This window comes from Oncorhynchus tshawytscha, unplaced genomic scaffold (genome assembly GCF_018296145.1).
Source record: "Oncorhynchus tshawytscha isolate Ot180627B unplaced genomic scaffold, Otsh_v2.0 Un_contig_4972_pilon_pilon, whole genome shotgun sequence".
Classification (NCBI taxonomy): Eukaryota; Metazoa; Chordata; class Actinopteri; order Salmoniformes; family Salmonidae; genus Oncorhynchus; species Oncorhynchus tshawytscha.
The window spans coordinates 191,279-213,726 of NW_024609780.1; the positions used below are offsets into that span (position 1 = coordinate 191,279).

The 22,448-nt window shown below is 45.9% G+C and overlaps 1 protein-coding gene across 1 annotated transcript; it reads right to left on the reverse strand.

The window, feature by feature from the left end:
* Positions 1-3,059: 3,059 nt before the first annotated feature.
* Positions 3,060-22,413, reverse strand: LOC112215258 (zinc finger CCCH domain-containing protein 13-like). Its single transcript, XM_042317984.1, has 21 exons — positions 22,257-22,413; positions 21,425-21,577; positions 21,159-21,268; positions 20,853-20,967; positions 20,599-20,710; positions 20,291-20,424; positions 20,141-20,179; positions 19,640-20,004; positions 19,279-19,455; positions 18,674-19,002; positions 16,128-16,640; positions 15,250-15,552; positions 14,661-14,872; positions 14,338-14,618; positions 14,026-14,138; positions 12,153-13,520; positions 10,782-12,038; positions 10,260-10,406; positions 9,719-9,919; positions 4,015-4,178; positions 3,060-3,822 (listed from the first exon to the last, which is right to left on the reverse strand). Exons 2-21 carry the CDS (start codon positions 21,566-21,568, stop codon positions 3,592-3,594), a joined length of 6,315 nt encoding a protein of 2,104 aa, XP_042173918.1. The 5' UTR covers positions 21,569-21,577; positions 22,257-22,413; the 3' UTR covers positions 3,060-3,591.
* Between the last annotated feature and the right edge of the window lie 35 nt (positions 22,414-22,448).

Below are 22,448 nucleotides of genomic sequence, written 5' to 3' on the forward strand. Positions count from 1 at the left end.
CTGGTCTTTTTCACTCTTCTCTGTACCACAACACATGTATGATGCTTTCAGTTATTTTCTCTTCACATGTGAGGTCAGTTAAACTCTGCAGTAGACCAGATATTCTCATTCTAGCAGTAGACCTACCACCACAATTCATTCAATTACACCTAGGGTTGGGCCATATGGGCAAAATATTATCGCAATATATTTTCTTTATTAATTTTATGATTTTTAATAATAAAAGTTCTAAATGGGCTTTATGAGTAGTGAGTGATCCTAGGGTGCTTTATGAGTAGTGAGTGATCCTAGGGTGCTTTATGAGTAGTGAGTGATCCTAGGGTGCTTTATGAGTAGTGAGTGATCCTAGGGTGCTTTATGAGTAGTGAGTGATCCTAGGGTGCTTTATGAGTAGTGAGTGATCCTAGGGTGCTTTATGAGTAGTAAGTGATCCTAGGGTGCTTTATGAGTAGTGAGTGATCCTAGGGTGCTTTATGAGTAGTGAGTGATCCTAGGGTGCTTTATGAGTAGTGAGTGATCCTCGGGTGTTTATGAGTAGTGAGTGATCCTCGGGTGCTTTATTTATGAGTAGTGAGTGATCCTAGGGTGCTTTATGAGTAGTGAGTGATCCTCGGGTGCTTTATGAGTAGTGAGTGATCCTCGGGTGCTTTATGAGTAGTGAATGAGTAGTGAGTGATCCTCGGGTGCTTTATGAGTAGTGAGTGATCCTCGGGTGCTTTATGAGTAGTGAGTGATCCTCGGGTGCTTTATGAGTAGTGAATGATCCTAGGGTGCTTTATGAGTAGTGAGTGATCCTAAGGTGCTTTATGAGTAGTGAGTGATCCTAGGGTGCTTTATGAGTAGTGAGTGATCCTAGGGTGCTTTATGAGTAGTGAGTGATCCTCGGGTGCTTTATGAGTAGTGAGTGATCCTAGGGTGCTTTATGAGTAGTGAGTGATCCTAGGGTGCTTTATGAGTAGTGAGTGATCCTAGGGTGCTTTATGAGTAGTGAGTGATCCTAGGGTGCTTTATGAGTAGTGAGTGATCCTAGGGTGCTTTATGAGTAGTGAGTGATCCTAGGGTGCTTTATGAGTAGTGAGTGATCCTAGGGTGCTTTATGAGTAGTGAGTGATCCTAGGGTGCTTTATGAGTAGTGAGTGATCCTAGGGTGCTTTATGAGTAGTGAGTGATCCTAGGGTGCTTTATGAGTAGTGAGTGATCCTAGGGTGCTTTATGAGTAGTGAGTGATCCTCGGGTGCTTTATGAGTAGTGAGTGATCCTAGGGTGCTTTATGAGTAGTGAGTGATCCTAGGGTGCTTTATGAGTAGTGAGTGATCCTAGGGTGTTCTATGAGTAGTGAATGATCCTAGGGTGCTTTATGAGTAGTGAGTGATCCTCGGGTGCTTTATGAGTAGTGAGTGATCCTAGGGTGCTTTATGAGTAGTGAGTGATCCTAGGGTGCTTTATGAGTAGTGAGTGATCCTAGGGTGCTTTATGAGTAGTGAGTGATCCTCGGGTGCTTTATGAGTAGTGAGTGATCCTAGGGTGGCAACACATAGATACTGAGTGATTTCAATGAGTCTTTCTGCATTCTGTTTTATACCGTTCACTTCAACACCCCAAAAGTCAGAATTTCCATCAATTTCTGCATTTGAGATCATTTCTACACTGCCACATAGGGCTACATGATATGGGCAAGCAATCTGGGCCTTACTTTTAACCAAATGTTGCAATTTGACTTGCATTTAGAGCATAACACTTAACTTTTGGAATCATGGAAATAGAATGTCTATTCTAGTTATATAATAGTGGGCACTTTTAATACAGTGTTTGACATGACAACAAATGAAAATGCCAGGGAGGAGTTATTGTGACAGTGTAGGAACTAAAGTGTTGATGATAGGTGTTTCCTAGGGGGCCCTTTAATCTTTGGCTACATTAAATGTTCTCTCTTAGCTACATGAAGTAGCTAACATGTTCTTGCTTTGCGTTTACCTCTAATTTAGAAAACACTGTTGCACAAATATGCTGATTTAGGTCTACACCATCACTGGTATTATCAGGCTGATAAGCTAATTACGCTTGCTCCTACTAGGACAATTATTAGCTAGCGATTAGCATTAGCGGCTAACAAGATTTAGGAACAACTTAAGACAAACTAGCTGTTTGCAGATGTAAAAAAAAAAAAAAGCTAATAGTGTAATTATAGAATGCTAGTATATTTATATTAAGACACAAAGTGACAACTGCATTGTTGTCATCAACATTGTTGCATGTGCTGCATAGACCATGCAGACTAAACGCAAGTGTCTCGTGGTCGAGGAAGAACAAATGCGCTCCTTGAGTGATGGGGAGAGAAGACTCAAGTAGTGAACTATAAAAATGGACGTTACACACTACGTATCTCATTTAACAAACCAAACATTCAAATACCGGTATAGAAGGTAAAATAAAAACCCAAACCGGTCCATGCATCAATATCGGTTTATCGCAAAAAACGGTATACCGCCCAGCCCTAATTACACCCACCACCAGAATCAATTCAATTAGACCTACCACCACAATTCATGTAATCTTTCAACCTGCAAACAGAATACATTAAGACAATTCAACACTGCTACAGAGAGTCATCATAGTTTAAGAGTTAAATCCATCTCCTGATTATGTTCAGGCCAGCCAGAGTCCTGTCGGTAAGAGTCTAGACTGGAGTGTTGTTATGGCACAGCAGTCTGAGGGTGTTGGCTGAGTTTAACCCAGAGGTCCTAGGCCATTGCCAAAGTTTCGAGTGACCTCAAGAGACATGTATTCATGTCGGGGTGGAGTAGCCTAGGCAGTACAGTAAACATTCATACAAGTCACTCAGAGATTTGAGTGCGTTTGGCCAGGGTGCATCCCAAATTACACCCTGTACAGCGCACTACTTTTGACCCGAGCCCTATGGGCCAGGTCAGAAGAAGTGCACTACATAGGGAATAGGGTGCCATCGGGATGTAGTCAATGTCTCTTGAACAATACACAAATGACATCAAGCAGCACATGGCACTGAGACTGAACTCCATACAAAGCAAGGATAAGAGCCATTACAAATGAACAACTAACCACTTTAATGCAGTCTTAAAAACCAATGCACAACAAAAGAAACAAAAACCATAAAGCAACGCCATTACGAAAAGGAGACTTATCCCCCTCCGACAACAAATATCCCATCGCACAAAAACAACAACTGTGTTATTCGGGAAAATGCATGTCTTTCCTGTAGCATTGTCATTTCTAGTACAAGGTACAGTACATTGTACAAGGCCTCTATCAATCCCTCCATAGGCTAGTATCTCCAATAGTCTCTATGGTAGAAGCAGTACAGTACTTGCGGATCAGATCAGTCTTCCATAATGACAGCACTGCTGACTGACAAGAGTTTCAGCGTTTTGTTAGATTTTTCCTTGTGATTAACAAAGCTATAGCAGGGGGGCGGGTTTTAGCATTAGGGGGCGGAGTTTAGAGTTAGGGTGCAGGGACTCAGAGCAGGCTTAGTAGTCAGAGCTGATTCAATTTCTGATCACAGGTCAGTTTCATCATGCAGCGTTTGTTTTTACCCATAAGCCCCGCACGCTCTCAGGAGACACACATCTCGGGGGGCTGTGGTGTACTGGGCTTGGCTACCGGTGAAGCTGCCGGTACCAGCCCCGGTGGCCCCTTGTCGGCCTTCTCTGGGCCTGCTGGGGGCCCCAACGGGGGCTGGTTGCTTCTGGCGGCGGCTACAGTCTTCTTGAAGAGACGCATGCTGAGTTGGAAGAGCTCACTGTCCACCACAGGAACACTGGGGTACATCTGCTTGGCCAGGCCCTGGAGAGAGAAAGAGTTAGCTTACTATACAGCGATAGGCAGTGTGTGTCAAAATATTGCTCCATCTATTATAATATACTATCTCCACATTCCTCCATATATCCTACAGTACAGGGCCATCTTAGTCAATTGGTATATGGTCTAGAATAGTCTATGGTTCTGGGTACAAGTACATTTTCTTGGAGCACTCACCTTTTCGTTCTTGAGGAGCTGCCGTCTGATGGCCATGTCCCTGCGGGCACAGAGGGCCTTACAGCAGGGGCCCAGGTTCCTCAGCAGACCTGCCCTCTCTATCTTCCTGTTCAGAGCTGCCTTGTTCAGAGCACCCAGGTCGTGCTCAAACAGCTTGTCAGCATCTGGAGGAATGGACGGAGAGCTGGGTTAGACTCACTGCATGTTTCCTGTGATGAATGGAAGCAACATACAAAAGATGCTTCTATTGCCGCTGCTTAGTGCTTTATCATATGCTAGCACCACACTGACTGCTTAGTGCTTTATCATATGCTAGCACCACACTGACTGCTTAGTGCTTTATCATATACTAGCACCACACTGACTGCTTAGTGCTTTATCATATACTAGCACCACACTGACTGCTTAGTGCTTTATCATATACTAGCACCACACTGACTGCTTAGTGCTTTATCATATACTAGCACCACACTGACTGCTTAGTGCTTTATCATATACTAGCACCACACTGACTGCTTAGTGCTTTATCATATACTAGCACCACACTGACTGCTTAGTGCTTTATCATATACTAGCACCACACTGACTGCTTAGTGCTTTATCATATACTAGCACCACACTGACTGCTTAGTGCTTTATCATATACTAGCACCACACTGACTGCTTAGTGCTTTATCATATACTAGCACCACACTGACTGCTTAGTGCTTTATCATATGCTAGCACCACACTGACTGCTTAGTGCTTTATCATATACTAGCACCACACTGACTGCTTAGTGCTTTATCATATGCTAGCACCACACTGACTGCTTAGTGCTTTATCATATGCTAGCACCACACTGACTGCTTAGTGCTTTATCATATGCTAGCACCACACTGACTGCTTAGTGCTTTATCATATGCTAGCACCACACTGACTGCTTGGTGCTTTATGATATACTAGCACCACACTGACTGCTTAGTGCTTTATCATATGCTAGCACCACACTGACTGCTTAGTGCTTTATCATATACTAGCACCACACTGACTGCTTAGTGCTTTATCATATGCTAGCACCACACTGACTGCTTAGTGCTTTATCATATGCTAGCACCACACTGACTGCTTAGTGCTTTATGATATGCTAGCACCACACTGACTGCTTAGTGCTTTATGATATGCTAGCACCACACTGACTGCTTGGGGTGCTTTATGATATGCTAGCACCACACTGACTGCTTGGGGGGCTTTATGATATGCTAGCACCACACTGACTGCTTAGTGCTTTATGATATACTAGCACCACACTGACTGCTTAGTGCTTTATGATATGCTAGCACCACACTGACTGCTTAGGGCTTTATGATATGCTAGCACCACACTGACTGCTTAGTGCTTTATGATATGCTAGCACCACACTGACTGCTTAGTGCTTTATGATATGCTAGCACCACACTGACTGCTTGGGGGCTTTATGATATGCTAGCACCACACTGACTGCTTGGGGGCTTTATGATATGCTAGCACCACACTGACTGCTTGGGGGCTTTATGATATGCTAGCACCACACTGACTGCTTGGGGGCTTTATGATATAGCACCACACTAGCACCACACTGACTGCTTGGGTGCTTTATGATATGCTAGCACCACACTGACTGCTTGGGGGCTTTATGATATGCTAGCACCACACTGACTGCTTGGGGGCTTTATGATATGCTAGCACCACACTGACTGCTTGGGGGCTTTATGATATGCTAGCACCACACTGACTGCTTGGGGGCTTTATGATATGCTAGCACCACACTGACTGCTTGGGGGCTTTATGATATGCTAGCACCACACTGACTGCTTGGGGGGGGGCTTTATGATATGCTAGCACCACACTGACTGCTTGGGGGGCTTTATGACTGCTTGGGGGCTTTATGATATGCTAGCACCACACTGACTGCTGGGGGGCTTTATGATATGCTAGCACCACACTGACTGCTTGGGGGCTTTATGACTAGCACCACACTGACTGCTTGGGGGCTTTATGATATACTAGCACCACACTGACTGCTTGGGGGCTTTATGACACTGACTGCTTGGGGGCTTTAGCACCACACTGACTGCTTTATGATATACTAGCACCACACTGACTGGGGGCTTTATGATATACTAGCACCACACTGACTGCTTGGGGGCTTTATGGGCACCACACTGATGCTTGGGGGCTTTATATACTAGCACCACACTGACTGCTTGGGGGCTTTATGATATACTAGCACCACACTGACTGCTTGGGGGCTTTATGATATACTAGCACCACACTGACTGCTTGGGGGCTTTATGATATACTAGCACCACACTGACTGCTTGGGGGCTTTATGATATACTAGCACCACACTGACTGGGGGCTTTATGATATACTAGCACCACACTGACTGCTTGGGGGGGGGCTTTATGATAGGGGCTAGCACCACACTGACTGCTTGGGGGCTTTATGATATACTAGCACCACACTGACTGCTTGGGGGCTTTATGATATGCTAGCACCACACTGACTGCTTGGGGGGCTTTATGATATGCTAGCACCACACTGACTGCTTGGGGGGCTTTATGATATACTAGCACCACACTGACTGCTTGGGGGGCTTTATGATATACTAGCACCACACATTCTCACACAACTGAGCCACGTTCTAAGTATGCATACTTCCATTAACAGTCTGTGTCTTGTAAAGTAGACAGAGCTGGTATGGATAATGTTTGTCATATTATACATGGTTCTAAAATCCAGTAGGAGAAAGATGGAATACAGTATGTAATAGTACTAATATAATCCAGTAGGAGAAAGACTGAGTAGAGTATGTAATAGTACTAATATAATCCAGTAGGAGAAAGACAGAGTAGAGTATGTAATAGTACTAATATAATCCAGTAGGAGAAAGAGAGTACAGTATGTAATAGTACAAATATAATCCAGTAGGAGAAAGATGGAGTAGAGTATGTAATAGTACTAATATAATCCAGTAGGAAGACGGAGTAGAGTATGTAATAGTACTAATATAATCCAGTAGGAGTATGTAATAGTACTAATATAATCCAGTAGGAGTACAGTATGTAATAGTACTAATATAATCCAGCAGGAGAGAGATGGAGTAGAGTATGTAATAGTACTAATATAATCCAGTAGGAGAAAGACGGAGTAGAGTATGTAATAGTACTAATATAATCCAGTAGGAGAAAGACGGAGTAGAGAATGTAATAGTACTAATATAATCCAGTAGGTGAAAGATGGAGTAGAGTATGTAATAGTACTAATATAATCCAGTAGGAGAAAGAGAGTACAGTATGTAATAGTACTAATATAATCCAGTAGGAGAAAAATGGATTCGAGTATGTAATAGTACTAATATAATCCAGTATGAGAAAGATGGAGTAGAGTATGTAATAGTACTAATATAATCCAGTAGGAGAAAGAGAGTACAGTATGTAATAGTACTAATATAATCCAGTAGGAGAAAGATGGAGTAGAGTATGTAATAGTACTAATATAATCCAGTAGGAGAAAGATGGAGTTGAGTATGTAATAGTACTAATATAATCCAGTAGGTGAAAGATGGAGTAGAGTATGTAATAGTACTAATATAATCCCGTAGGAGAAAGACGGAGTACAGTATGTAATAGTACCAATATAATCCAGTAGGAGAGAGATGGAGTAGAGTATGTAATAGTACTAATATAATCAAGTAGGAATACAGTATGTAATAGTACTAATATAATCCAGTAGGAGAAAGATGGAGTAAAGTATGTAATAGTACTAATATAATCCAGTAGGAGAAAGAGAGTACAGTATGTAATAGTACTAATATAATCCAGTAGGAGAAAGATGGAGTAGAGTATGTAATAGTACTAATATAATCCAGTAGGAGAAAGAGAGTACAGTATGTAATAGTACTAATATAATCCAGTAGGAGAAAGATGGAGTAGAGTATGTAATAGTACTAATATAATCCAGTAGGAGTACAGTATGTAATAGTACTAATATAATCCAGTATGAGAAAGATGGAGTAGAGTATGTAATAGTACTAATATAATCCAGTAGGAGAAAGATGGAGTAGAGTATGTAATAGTACTAATATAATCCAGTAGGAGAAAGAGAGTACAGTATGTAATAGTACAAATATAATCCAGTAGGAGAAAGATGGAGTAGAGTATGTAATAGTACTAATATAATCCAGTAGGAGAAAGATGGAGTAGAGTATGTAATAGTACTAATATAATCCAGTAGGAGAAAGAGAGTACAGTATGTAATAGTACTAATATAATCCAGTAGGAGAAAAATGGATTAGAGTATGTAATAGTACTAATATAATCCAGTATGAGAAAGATGGAGTAGAGTATGTAATAGTACTAATATAATCCAGTAGGAGAAAGAGAGTACAGTATGTAATAGTACTAATATAATCCAGTAGGAGAAAGATGGAGTTGAGTATGTAATAGTACTAATATAATCCCGTAGGAGAAAGACGGAGTACAGTATGTAATAGTACCAATATAATCCAGTAGGAGAGAGATGGAGTAGAGTATGTAATAGTACTAATATAATCAAGTAGGAATACAGTATGTAATAGTACTAATATAATCCAGTAGGAGAAAGATGGAGTAAAGTATGTAATAGTACTAATATAATCCAGTAGGAGAAAGAGAGTACAGTATGTAATAGTACTAATATAATCCAGTAGGAGAAAGATGGAGTAGAGTATGTAATAGTACTAATATAATCCAGTAGGAGAAAGAGAGTACAGTATGTAATAGTACTAATATAATCCAGTATGAGAAAGATGGAGTAGAGTATGTAATAGTACTAATATAATCCAGTAGGAGTACAGTATGTAATAGTACTAATATAATCCAGTATGAGAAAGATGGAGTAGAGTATGTAATAGTACTAATATAATCCAGTAGGAGAAAGATGGAGTAGAGTATGTAATAGTACTAATATAATCCAGTAGGAGAAAGATGGAGTAGAGTATGTAATAGTACTAATATAATCCAGTAGGAGTACAGTATGTAATAGTACTAATATAATCCAGTATGAGAAAGATGGAGTAGAGTATGTAATAGTACTAATATAATCAAGTAGGAGAAAGACGGAGTAGAGTATGTAATAGTACTAATATAATCCAGTAGGAGAAAGATGGAGTAGAGTATGTAATAGTACTAATATAATCCAGTAGGAGTACAGTATGTAATAGTACTAATATAATCCAGTATGAGAAAGATGGAGTAGAGTATGTAATAGTACTAATATAATCCAGTAGGAGAAAGACGGAGTAGAGTATGTAATAGTACTAAATATAATCAAGTAGGAGAAGATGGAGTAGAGTATGTAATAGTACTAATATAATCCAGTAGGAGAAAGAGAGTACAGTATGTAATAGTACTAATATAATCCAGTAGGAGAAAAATGGATTAGAGTATGTAATAGTACTAACATAATCCAGTATGAGAAAGATGGAGTAGAGTATGTAATAGTACTAATATAATCCAGTAGGAGTACAGTATGTAATAGTACTAATATAATCCAGTAGGAGAAAGACGGAGTAGAGTATGTAATAGTACTAATATAATCCAGTAGGAGAAAGATGGAGTAGAGTATGTAATAGTACTAATATAATCCAGTAGGAGAAAGATGGAGTACAGTATGTAATAGTACTAATATCTCCTCCAATCACCTTTAGGGTCGTCCAGCTCCTTTTTGCAGACCTCCCTGACTCTCTCCAGGAGCTCGGGCCCAGCAAGCCGCTTGGAGACGCCCGCCCTGAGGAGCACTGCCCCTGGGGTGAACCGGAGCAGAGCTGCCCCTGCCGCCCGGGGCTCCTGCTTCTGCTTGGGCATCAGGCTGGACCAGTCCACATCAATCACATCCAGGGGACCTGTAGGAACACAGCACATATGAAGGACTTAGACCACAATAACCAAACAACAATTTAGTTCACAATAATAAAAAAAACACAACAGTTTGTCTTTTACCAGGGTCCAACTGCAGACTAGACAGGGTTGCCAGGTGTGTGATATTGGGCTAGTTTTGAGCTGGTTTGGGGGAGCCATTGGACCAGAATTTCTCATGACCTGGCAACCCCGCTGGCAAACAATAAGGACTGTGTAGCCCTGTTCTCAGCCAGAAGGACTGTGTAGCCCTGTTCTCAGCCAGAAGGACTGTGTAGCCCTGTTCTCAGCCAGAAGGACTGTGTAGCCCTGTTCTCAGTATTGTACCTGGCGTCTTCTCTTCTTCCTGCCCATCCTCTCTCTTCTGGGCGCTGTCCGCCAAGATCTCATCTAACTCGTCATCACTGATTGGCTCGTACTCCTCCCCGCCAGACACCACCGACACAGCGTCATCCGCCTTCGCGTCATCTTCGTCTGAGGACAAACAAATAAACTCACTCAATAACCTGCTACCATATCAACACAAACATAGACAAACAGGTCTGGGACAAGGCTGTTGTTGCCAGATCCCATGGTCACTGTCACACCAACAGTTCTGGGATCAGGCTGTTGTTGCCAGATCCCATGGTCACTGTCACACCAACAGTTCTGGGATCAGGCTGTTGTTGCCAGATCCCATGGTCACTGTCACACCAACAGTTCTGGGATCAGGCTGTTGTTGCCAGATCCCATGGTCACTGTCACACCAACAGTTCTGGGATCAGGCTGTTGTTGCCAGATCCCATGGTCACTGTCACACCAACAGTTCTGGGATCAGGCTAGTAGTCTGTGATTGTAGATGATCCTTACCGTCAACGCTGTCCTGTTTCTCTGCTTCCTGTATCTGTCCTCCCACAGGGTGATGGCTGTTGCCTGCTTTGTCCTGGTCCATGCTGCCGTGTCCCAAGGCTTCGTGGGGGAGCAGGAGAGAGAACTCAGCCCTGTCCGGCCCCCTGATATCTGGTCTCATGTGATCTGGCCTTATGTCCGGTCTGATATCTGGCCCCCCTCTCATATCCCCTCGAATGTCTCCCCTAATATCAGGTCGCATATCCCCTCGAATGTCTCCCCTAATATCAGGTCTCATGTCCCCTCGAATGTCTCCCCTAATATCAGGTCTCATGTCCCCTCGAATGTCTCCCCTCATATCCCCTCGAATGTCTCCCCTAATATCAGGTCTCATGTCTCCCCTCATATCAGGTCTCATGTCCCCTCGAATGTCTCCCCTCATATCGGGTCTCATATCCCCTCGAATATCTCCCCTAATATCGGGTCTCATGTCTCCCCTCATATCAGGTCTCATATCCCCTCGAATGTCTCCCCTAATATCAGGTCTCATGTCTCCCCTCATATCAGGTCTCATGTCCCCTCGAATGTCTCCCCTCATATCAGGTCTCATATCTCCTCTCATGTCTCCTCTCATGTCTCCTCTCATATCTCCTCTCATATCCCCTCGAATGTCTCCCCTCATATCAGGTCTCATATCTCCTCGCATGTCCCCTCTTAAATCTGGTCTGTCTCCCCTCATATCTGGTCTGTCTCCCCTCATATCTGGTCTGTCTCCCCTCATGTCCATCCTGTTCTTGGGGTCCCCATGTGGCGGCAGGTCCATCAGCAGCATCCTCTCCCGCTCCCGGTCGTTGCCATGGTCACCACCACGGCCAATGCCCCTGTTGCCACCACGCTCCCTTTCCCGCTCTCGTTCGTGCTGCTGCAGGAGACCCTCGGGCAGAAGCCGCTCTCTCTCACCCCGCATGTCACGGAGATCACGCTCTCTGTTGCCTCCACGCATGAGGAGGGGTTCACGGCCCCTCCCACCCCACTCCCGTGGCCCCTCGGGCTCCCAGTCTCTCTGCTGCCCCTGCTGCTGGAGAGGAGGTAGTGGCCCCGGAGGCCCCTGTTGCTGTCGGAGGTCCTTGCGCTCACGCTCCCTCTCAAACTGTTCCCGCTCCCTCTCTCTCTCCCTCTCACGCTCTCGGCCATCGTAGGACCCGGCCCGCGACTGCACCTGACGCTCTGACTCAGGAGAGCTACGTCTGGAGCTGTGGCTGCGAGAGTCCTGCCGGTCTGGGAAGGAAAACCAACAGAAATGTAATATAAGAGATAATAATATCAATCAAACTAGTAAAGGAGCTCACTGTTTTCTCAACAAAACCTGTTAGTAGTATGTGTCTGGCGTACCTGAGGAGGTGCTGCGACTGGGCTCTCCTCTCCTCAGCTGGTCGATGCGTGACTTCCGCTCCTCTCCCCTCACCACTGGAGGCTCTGTGAGCACTGGTCCCCTCTCACCACGCTCCCTCTCTCTTTCCCTGTCTCGCTCCCTTTCTCGCTCCCTTTCTCGTTCCCGGTCTCGGGAGTTGGCCCCCTGGAGCTGGTGTCCTCTCCTGGGTCGGCCTGGTCCTTGGCCCTGCTGAGGGTCCTCTCTGTGGGCTGACTCGTTGGAGGGAGAACGGAGACGTCTGGATGAGGCCCTGCTCTGGTTGCTTCCCATACTGCTGCTCCTCTTCTGCTCCGGAGGAGGCTTCCTCAGCAGGGGCTGGGACATGAGGGGCTGGGGAGGCAGGGTCTGGAGTAACATGGGAGGGTCCTGGGACAGCAGAGGGGCGATGGGCAGGGGAACAGGCCTCTCCAACCTCTCCTTGCCCCCCCTCGGACCTCCTCTCCTGGGAAGAGCTTCGGTCGGAGTCCTCTCAGTGGGGACTGTGGGGGGTGCCTTAACGGGCGCCGATCCACCACCGCGCTCCAGCACATCCTCGTCAGACCAGTCGCTGAAGTTGGCGTCCATTTTGACGGGCTGTGGCAAGGGCTCTGCAACTGAATGTGGCATGGCCCTCTGGGATAGCAGAGCCTCCTTTGGCGCGGGCGGGGGCGTCCGGGGACCCCTCTTGTTCCTCTTGCCCGGGGGAAGATGGGAGGAGCCTGGTTCCTCCTCAGACGCGTCCGACTCAGCGCCACGGGATCGTTTCCTCTTCTTGTCCAGCGCCTTCTTCTTAGGCGCTTTGCGGGGAGAGAGGAGAGGGGGCGGGGGGCCATCCGAGAGGGCCATGGAGGAGGGGGGCTCTGGGTTGGTGAACCTCTCTGGAGCTCCTGAAACACCTCCTGCCACAGCCTCCTCCTTCCTCCCCTTCTTCAGGCCTTTCTTCTGGGACTTAGTCTTCTTCTTGCCCTCCTCATGACCTGACGGGACTGGAGCATCTCTGTCCTCAGTGACCAGGGCCACGGGAGGCGGGGGAGGGGTGGGCTCCCGACTGTCCCTCTCTTTACCCCTCCTAGAGTCCGAGCCGGAGGCCGAGACAGGGGTACTGCTATCTGAGGGGTGCTCCCCCCGTCTCTCCCCTCCTCTGCCTGCTCCTCCTCTGTCTCCGCGGGCGTCGGCCTCCTCGTTCCGGCGGCTCCTCCCCTCCCTCTTGTCCCCGCCTCCACGGCGCTCCTCGTCCTTCCAGCGGCTGGGCTTGGCGTCCTCCGCTACAGAGGTGCTGGGGGGGGAACGCAGGAGGGGGTCCTGGGGCGGGAGTACCACCTGACTCAACAGTCGGTGTTTCTCAACACCTGAACACACACCAAGAAGCCGAGGGATTCTGTTAGCACCAAGGTTTATCAACATCATGGAAACGTCAACAAAGGTCAAAGAAACAAAACACCTTGTTATCTTAAAGGGCGCCTTGGCTCGGTCTCAAAGATCTCTGATCGCCTTCTAATAACAATCAAACACCAGCTGTTACTTCTATGTCAGCACGTTGAGTTCCAGTCTGTCTGTATCAAATGTGCTCAAACATTAAAAGGTATTATCACCATTACTGAGTGTGCCCTGGGCTCACGTGGAGGGATATTGAAGTGATCAGGCCAAGGCACCCTTTGGGGAGGTGTTAATCCATACGGGACTAGTTTCCTCCAGACAGAACCAGTGCTGTTTGTTTTTCCCATTAAAAAGTGTCCCTACTGTCAAGCACTGGAGGAGGAGGACACACTGGTACTGTGACGGGGAGGATGGTGATTGGGCCAGAGCCAGAGGTGGGGCGGACCTTGGGCTGACCTCCACCAATCAAACGCTCACTTTTCTCCTCAGGGCTGTTGTATTCCTCGCCGTCTCCTGGGGTGGCGTCCCTTGCTCGCTTGGGAGAGGGGCGAGTCGGGCTGGGTGTGGTCTCTACCCTATGCCTCTTCCGGCTGCAGATGACACACACAGAGAAGAGGGGTTAGAGGTCAGCTGGGTTGTGTTAAGTTGGAAAGAAACAGACGGAAACCACAACTAAGGTAAAACAATGGAGTGATTCTAGTTAAGTGTCATGGGTTAGTTGTTACCAGGGTTGAGTCTGGAATTGAAATGGAACTGGCCCCAACCCTGGTGGTTACTACTGATACTTGCCTGGTCTTGCGGTCTTCATGCGAGTCTCGGACAGAGCGGTCATCCCTTGGTTCATCCCTAGTCCGTTCCCGTCGCTCATCCCTTCCTTTCTCACGCTCCTCCCATTCCCGCTGCCTCTCCCTCTCTCTTTGCTCTCGCTCCCTCTCCCGCTCTCGTTCCCTCTCCCGCTCTCTCTCCTTCCTCTCCCTATCTCGCTCCTCCCTCTCCCGCTCCCTCTCTTCCCTCTCCCGCTCCCTCTCTCGCTCCTTTTCCCTCTCTTTCTCCTTTTCCCTCTCCCTTTCCTTTTCCCTCTCTCGCTCCCGTTCTCGCTCCCTCTCCCGAACCCTCTCCCGCTCTGCCTCCCTCTCCTTCTCCTTCTCTCTTTCTCTCTCCTTCTCTCTTTCCCGTTCCCTCTCTCGCTCCCTCTCTCTGGCCCTGTCCTCTCGCCTGTCCCCTCCTTTTTCCTCTCCTCTGCGTTCATCCCTCCCTCTGGTCTCCTCCCTGTCTGCTTCTTCTCCTCTGGCTGGGTGCCGACCAGGAGAGGAAGCTCTTTGGTCTGTTAGAAACAGAGGAAACAGCCAGTCAGTCACAACATCCAACACCAAGGGTTCATTCTGAATGAATGTTTCAAAAAGCATTAGAGGAGAGGGCCTGAGGGACCTGGATCTTCTTCTCCCGTAGGAGGGAGAGACAGGATGCTTTACGAAGGCTTTCTGTTACATATAACTGTGTTTCTTGTTGGCCTTGCCTCTTGTAGCATCAGCTGTGTACTTTGTCAGTTGCCCTGTCTAGCTGTGTCCTTTCTGTCTATGTCTCGTTTCTATTTTAAATCACTCACTACAGAACATTGAGATTGTTTTTCAATGAAAAGCGTATTACAAATGGTATTTTATTGAACTAGTATTATAGATGAAATGTATTTTTTCTTCTCACCTCTCTCCCTGTTCTCTCTGCGGTCACCACGGTCGGTGTGACCACCTCTACGGTCGTAGGATGAGTCTCTCCCAGTCGCCTGCTCCCCTCCTCTCCTGTCTCCGTCATAACGGTCACGTTCCGCTCCTCCTCTGTCGACACCTCCTCTTTCGGCGCCTCCTCCTCTCTCTGCGCCTCCTCTCTCCGCCCCACGGTCGGTGCTCCTCTCCGCACTCTTCTCACGGAAGCCTCCGCCGCTACGTGACTCCCAGCCGTCATGACCACCGCTCTCCAGCTGGGAGCCTCGGGCATTCCGGGTGGAGCCTGAGGAAACGGAGGCAGGAGGGACAGAGTTAAGAGAATGCTGAAACAGACACAGAGGGGATTGGATTATCTGGCCTGGGATGCCCCGGTGGGAGGAGTTCGCACCAGGTGAACAGTGACTGTATTCGTTGTGTAACCGGGCGGCCTCCCAGGCACGAGCCAGGTGCCCCCCTCTGGGCTGACGGCGAAACAGGTTCAAAACAAAAGTGACGTATTTTATGAACGTGGAGTAATGAGGAGGAATCACAGGCTTTTCTCACGTGCCAAAGTGATTGCTTTTGATATAAACGCTTTATCTGCCTTCCCAATGAAAACTCATTTGATCAAAAAGAGATGTTTCTGGATGATGCTCCACGCTGCTTTGTTGACAACATGGCCGAGCGGCACAGATTACTGTTCCATTTGAGAAGGGAGCTCCTCCCTCAGCCATAGACTGGTGCACCGCAGTTCATCTTGATCAAATTCCCTCACTTCCACAAACACAACAGCAACAAACACATTAACAACTGTTACTCCAACTGGCCATTAGTAGATTTTACTGGTCATAAGATGTGTGATGTCATGTGTGACCTCACCTTTGTCAGATGCGTCAGCCTCGCGGCCCCTACCCCTGCCAGGTCTCTCAGCTCTACTCTCTGTCCTCGTCTCCCCCCTCCCTTCAGTCCTCCCTCCTTCCTCTCGCGCGTGGCCCCTCCCATAGCCCCTCCCCTCCTCCGGGACAGCCTCCTCCTTCCTGTCCGTCTTCTCCCTCTCTCCTCTCTCCCGCTCCCTCTCTTTCTCCTTTTCTCGCTCCCTCTCTCGTTCTCGGTCCCTGTACTCCAGAGGGTCTCGTCCGGAGCGTGTTGACGTGGTCTCTGTGGTTCTGGGTTCCCGGGTCGAGTCCTTGGTGTCCCGGTCTCTATCCCTGGTGGGGTCCCTGGAGGTACTGGTGGAGTCTCCTCGTCGGTCGCCGCGCCCGTCACCCCGGCGCTCTCGCCCCTCTTTTGTCTCCCGGTCCTCACGGGCGGCATCACGAGAAGAGCTCGTCTCTGCCACCTCGTAGTCCCGGTCGTCACGGGTACCGTCTTTCTCTCGCTTCCCGCGGCTCTCTGCATGGACGAGACAAAAACACAGGTGTTATTACAGCGTCCAGTCAAACGACACAATGTAGACACTGTTTTCATATAAACAAACAGCAACATATAGAGAACCAGTAGTTTATTTAAAGGGAGGTGACCACATATAGAGAACCAGTAGTTTATTTAAAGGGAGGTGACCACATATAGAAAACCAGTAGTTTATTTAAAGGTGGTGACCACATATAGAAAACCAGTAGTTTATTTAAAGGTGGTGACCACATATAGAAAACCAGTAGTTTATTTAAAGGTGGTGACCACATATAGAAAACCAGTAGTTTATTTAAAGGTGGTGACCACATATAGAAAACCAGTAGTTTATTTAAAGGTGGTGACCACATATAGAAAACCAGTAGTTTATTTAAAGGTGGTGACCACATATAGAAAACCAGTAGTTTATTTAAAGGGAGGTGACCACATATAGAAAACCAGTAGTTTATTTAAAGGTGGTGACCACATATAGAAAACCAGTAGTTTATTTAAAGGGAGGTGACCACATATAGAAAACCAGTAGTTTATTTAAAGGTGGTGACCACATATAGAAAACCAGTAGTTTATTTAAAGGTGGTGACCACATATAGAAAACCAGTAGTTTATTTAAAGGTGGTGACCACATATAGAAAACCAGTAGTTTATTTAAAGGTGGTGACCACATATAGAAAACCAGTAGTTTATTTAAAGGTGGTGACCACAGTTTATTTAGAAAACCAGTAGTTTATTTAAAGGAGGTGACCACATATAGAAAACCAGTAGTTTATTTAAAGGTGGTGACCACATATAGAAAACCAGTAGTTTATTTAAAGGTGGTGACCACATATAGAAAACCAGTAGTTTATTTAAAGGTGGTGACCACATATAGAAAACCAGTAGTTTATTTAAAGGTGGTGACCACATATAGAAACCAGTAGTTTATTTAAAGGTGGTGACCACATATAGAAAAGAAGTTTATTTAAAGGTGGTGACCAGTAGTTTATTTAAAGGGAGGTGACCACATATAGAAAACCAGTAGTTTATTTAAAGGTGGTGACCACATATAGAAAACCAGTAGTTTATTTAAAGGTGGTGACCACATATAGAAAACCAGTAGTTTATTTAAAGGGAGGTGACCACATATAGAAAACCAGTAGTTTATTTAAAGGTGGTGACCACATATAGAAAACCAGTAGTTTATTTAAAGGTGGTGACCACATATAGAAAACCAGTAGTTTATTTAAAGGGAGGTGACCACATATAGAAAACCAGTAGTTTATTTAAAGGGAGGTGACCACATATCGAAAACCAGTTGTTTATTTAAAGGTGGTGACCACATATCGAAAACCAGTTGTTTATTTAAAGGTGGTGACCACATATAGAAAACCAGTAGTTTATTTAAAGGGAGGTGACCACATATAGAGAACCAGTAGTTTATTTAAAGGTGGTGACCACATATAGAAAACCAGTAGTTTATTTAAAGGTGGTGACCACATATAGAAAACCAGTAGTTTATTTAAAGGTGGTGACCACATATAGAAAACCAGTAGTTTATTTAAAGGGAGGTGACCACATATAGAAAACCAGTAGTTTATTTAAAGGTTTATTTGGTGACCACATATAGAAAACCAGAAAACCAGTAGTTTATTTAAAGGTGGTGACCACATATAGAAAACCAGTAGTTTATTTAAAGGTGGTGACCACATATAGAAAACCAGTAGTTTATTTAAAGGTGGTGACCACATATAGAAAACCAGTAGTTTAGTTTTTGAAAGAAAACCAGTAGTTTATTTAAAGGTGGTGACCACATATAGAAAACCAGTAGTTTATTTAAAGGTGTGTGAAAACCAGTAGTTTATTTAAAGGTGGTGACCACATATAGAAAACCAGTAGTTTATTTAAAGGTGGTGACCACATATAGAAAACCAGTAGTTTATTTAAAGGTGGTGACCACATATAGAAAACCAGTAGTTTATTTAAAGGTGGTGACCACATATAGAAAATGGTCTGTGTTTTATGTTAATGAGTTGCTGTACCGTCTCGACGCTCGTGTCGGTGCTCCTGGGCAGGTGGGCTCCTCCCCCTCTCGCTGCGTCCTCTCTCACGCCCCCGAGAGTGGTTTCGTCCTCCGGGGCTAGTCCTCCTCTGAGGAGAGGAGGTGTCCCGGGAGGCTGCAGGGGAGCGTGAGGAACACCTCTGGCCAGGAGGTGAGGAGGCGGCTGGGGGCTCGCGGTTGTAGGCGGGGGATGCCGAGCGGCGCCGGCGGGGGGAAGGAGAGTGTCTCTGGGCTGAGGAGCCAGAGTGGGAGGAGGGGGAGTGGTGGCGGGGCGGGGTGGGGGTGCGCTTGTGGCGGGGAGGGGGAGACCTGGAAGACCAGGAGAGGACGAGGGGTTATGGTTATTCAGGGAAAGTGACCGTCTTGCTAGTCTGTCTACCATCTACACCAACTCATGAGAATCCTGCTAATAACATGACTGAAAATGCTAGTGTTAGGATAGATGACATCTTTAGACCATCGTCTCAGGTTCAGGTGCTGCTGCATATTTCTCCATTTCTGCAAGCCGATGTTTATACTGTCATCTTACTGCTTCCGGCATGACAATGATGTTGTTATCTTCTTAGTGTCTAACAGGCTACTGACCTGTGAGGTGGGGAGGCAGGTGCAAGTTTCTTCTGGGAGGCTACTTTTGGGGAGGTGGACTTGTTCTTCCTGGCTGACGGAGACGCCTCTCGGTCTCTGGAAGGAGAGGACACGCTGCCGGATCGTTCCTCAGACATCACTGACCGCTTGGCCTTGTGGGAGCTGTCTGACCGGTCTCTGCAAGCGCCAAGAGAAACTAAAAGTGAGTCCCTTTCATAGTATATTCAACAACAGTGCTAACAGACTTGTTTAAACGGCTGTTGTTTTCAGTGGGTCTGGTTATATGCCTATTCAAGAGGCTGCTAGATCCCTCTACAGCTTGGAGTGGAGCTGGACAAAGCATGGCAGTGAACCTCTTTACCTGCGTTTCTCCTTCTTCTCCTTGTGTTTCTCCACGTCTCTCCCCCTCTCCTTTCCCTCCTTGGGCGGCTTCTCCTCACACTTCTCCTTGTTCTTGTGCTTCCCCTTGTGTTTCTTCCCCCCGGCTGCCACGACAGGGTTCACCAGCGGAAGCACCGGAGGAGGGGGGCTGGGGGTGCGGGGACCTTTCTTCTTCCCGTGGCCCCCCTTGGAAGATCTGGCCGTGGCGGATGCAGAGGACGACACAGAGGTCTTCTTCTCCTTCTTCCTAGAACCGGAAGCTTTAGGTCCTTTAGTGTGTTTGGGAGATCCACTGGACTTCCTGGAGGAGGGGGAACCTTTAGAGCTGGAACGCTCCGGGGAAGTCTGGAATTACAACGTGGAATAAAGGCAGAATTGGTTAGCATGGACACGAGAGAAGGAGAGAAGTCTAAACCAGATATGAGTGTTGATATGGATGGCTCCTGAATGACAATAAGTTTAGGTAGGTATCTCTTCTTACCTTGGATATGATAGTGGTCCTAGTTTTGGTGGTCGGCTCCTAGTGAGAGATTGTAAGTGTATAAGGTTATAAAACAGATCAACCTCAGTCTTAAATCATGCAGGGCTCTATGAACTATAGTAGATATAGCTACAGTCGATACATGCATACCGGTACCTCTTTCTTGATAACAATCTCCTCTCTTTTCTCCATATTCTCCTGCTCCAACTTCATGAGCTCCCGCTGAATCTTCTGTCTCTTCATCTCTAGGGATAATTCGTAGTCGTAGTCGCCGTTATCCGAGTCTAAAAGACAAATACAACAGCACATTACTTAAGGTTAGAATATGCAATACAAACAACTTTTCCCAATAGAGTGAAAAACAGTTCGACATTCATTAGTTCTCCTTTCATATGTTAATAAGGGCTTTCTTTCTTTTCGTTGTGCCTATTGAACACGGCCCTACTTTCAAACCTCACCTTCGCGGTTGGCTTCCCACTCGGTGGTCTCTTCTTCGCTGGCAGGGCTTCTCTCTTTAGTGATTTTTATATCTTCCTTCTCCCTGTGGCGGCCTCGGGACGAGTCTCGCTGCTGCAGAACACAGACAGGTTTACATGGAAGACTCCCATACATGTTGGTCTAATATCTAACTAGTAAAATGGTTGTTCACTATGTCCTAAAGAACAAAAGAAAACCGGACATGAAAGTGAGGTGTGTGTGGAGAGTAACTCACTCTGGCTGTGGGGGACGTAGGCTCCTCTGGGTCTCTCTTTGTAGCATCTGATTCAACATCCTGCCTCTTATTCTTCATCCTCTCTCGCAGATCCCCAGTTGGTCTCTCCGCTGACCTGTTTACACACAAACATATGGTAATCTCCGGCATTGGTTCAGCATAAGACAACTGGCTTATCAAATACAATAAGAAACAGCCATGGGAGAATATGTGGACCGTCTGACTGTGTTGCCCACTTGCATAAAATATCTATTTTTCAGTTGCCTGCATACACGGGTCACAGGCAATTCTCCAAGGCCATCTAACCTGCTAAAAGATCCACTAAATCCTTTGCCTCGTGGCTGAGTTCCATGTGTGTAGCGACAAGTATTGCCGTAACTGCAATTCCCAGTCTTCAACCAATTTCTACAATTAGTCTGAAAGGAAGAAAGCAAGAAAGTGTCATTTCATGAAGCAGAAATAGGGTTTTGCTCTGATGAATCCAAAATTCAAAGATGTTCTTTCTCTACCTTCTCTGGACATGCATGTGTTGTATCTGTCAGTGGGTTAGATGCAGGTGTAGAGGTACACACCTCGACAGCATTACTACCAGTGCTGGGGCCAAGTCTTTCAAACACGCTGGGCCGGCGAGACGGGGTGGTGGTGGTCTGGCTACTGCTGCTGTCAGATATGGTTTTAGAATTCTCCACTGTTACCCTCCGCCTTATCTTGGACATTCTGCAGGGCTGCAATGGTAGAATAATATATTATAAACCTGCATTGGTACATACAGAAATCTGAATATGCACTTTACTGTAAACAACAAAACATTTCAACGTTGGTTTGTCAAACAACAAAAATCAGTAGCCTGGTTGACATTTCCATTTGAAACTAATGTAGCAAATTGATGCAAAGAAACATTGGGGATTTTGTGAATCTTTTTATACACTGGACACACACTGATCTGGGGTGTAATTATTCTTCCAAACAGTTGCAAAACGTTCCATTTTGCAACTAAAAATAGTTTTTAATTGTACAAATTCAGTTAGCTCCCTCCCCGTTTCGTTTGCTTCCGTTTAAGAAGTTTTGCAACAGAATCGGCTTTAATGAACACACCCCAACATCAACGTTAACGCTACCAATCAAGCCCCGATGATGAATTAACATTAGCATATTGATACTGACTAGTTACTAACACGTTAGTTAACTAATCATTTATGCATATTTTTTGCCAGAGATCGTATCTGAAAATGCAGTTTGGTAGCTAGCTAGTTAACTAGCGAATGAAAAGGGAACTTTGGATATTTATGATAACGTATTAGCATAAGCTAGCTATGCTCTCTGGGCCCGAGGCCTGTATAAACCATCCCCATATTCAAAGATCCTGGAAAGCTATTGCACATTGCATTAAAAGAGTTGCCTCACCCAAAATATTAATTCGGTGTCGCATCTATTTTCGTAGGCAATGGGATTCGCTACCTCTTGAAATCACAAGTTGTATTCTTGTATTTCAATGGCAGGGGCTCCCCTATCCGCCTTCATGTTGGCAAAGGGTGCGTGTGTAATGATTGGGTGTGTTTTTGACCGTAGAGATCTAAAAGTGGAGCCGCAATATAA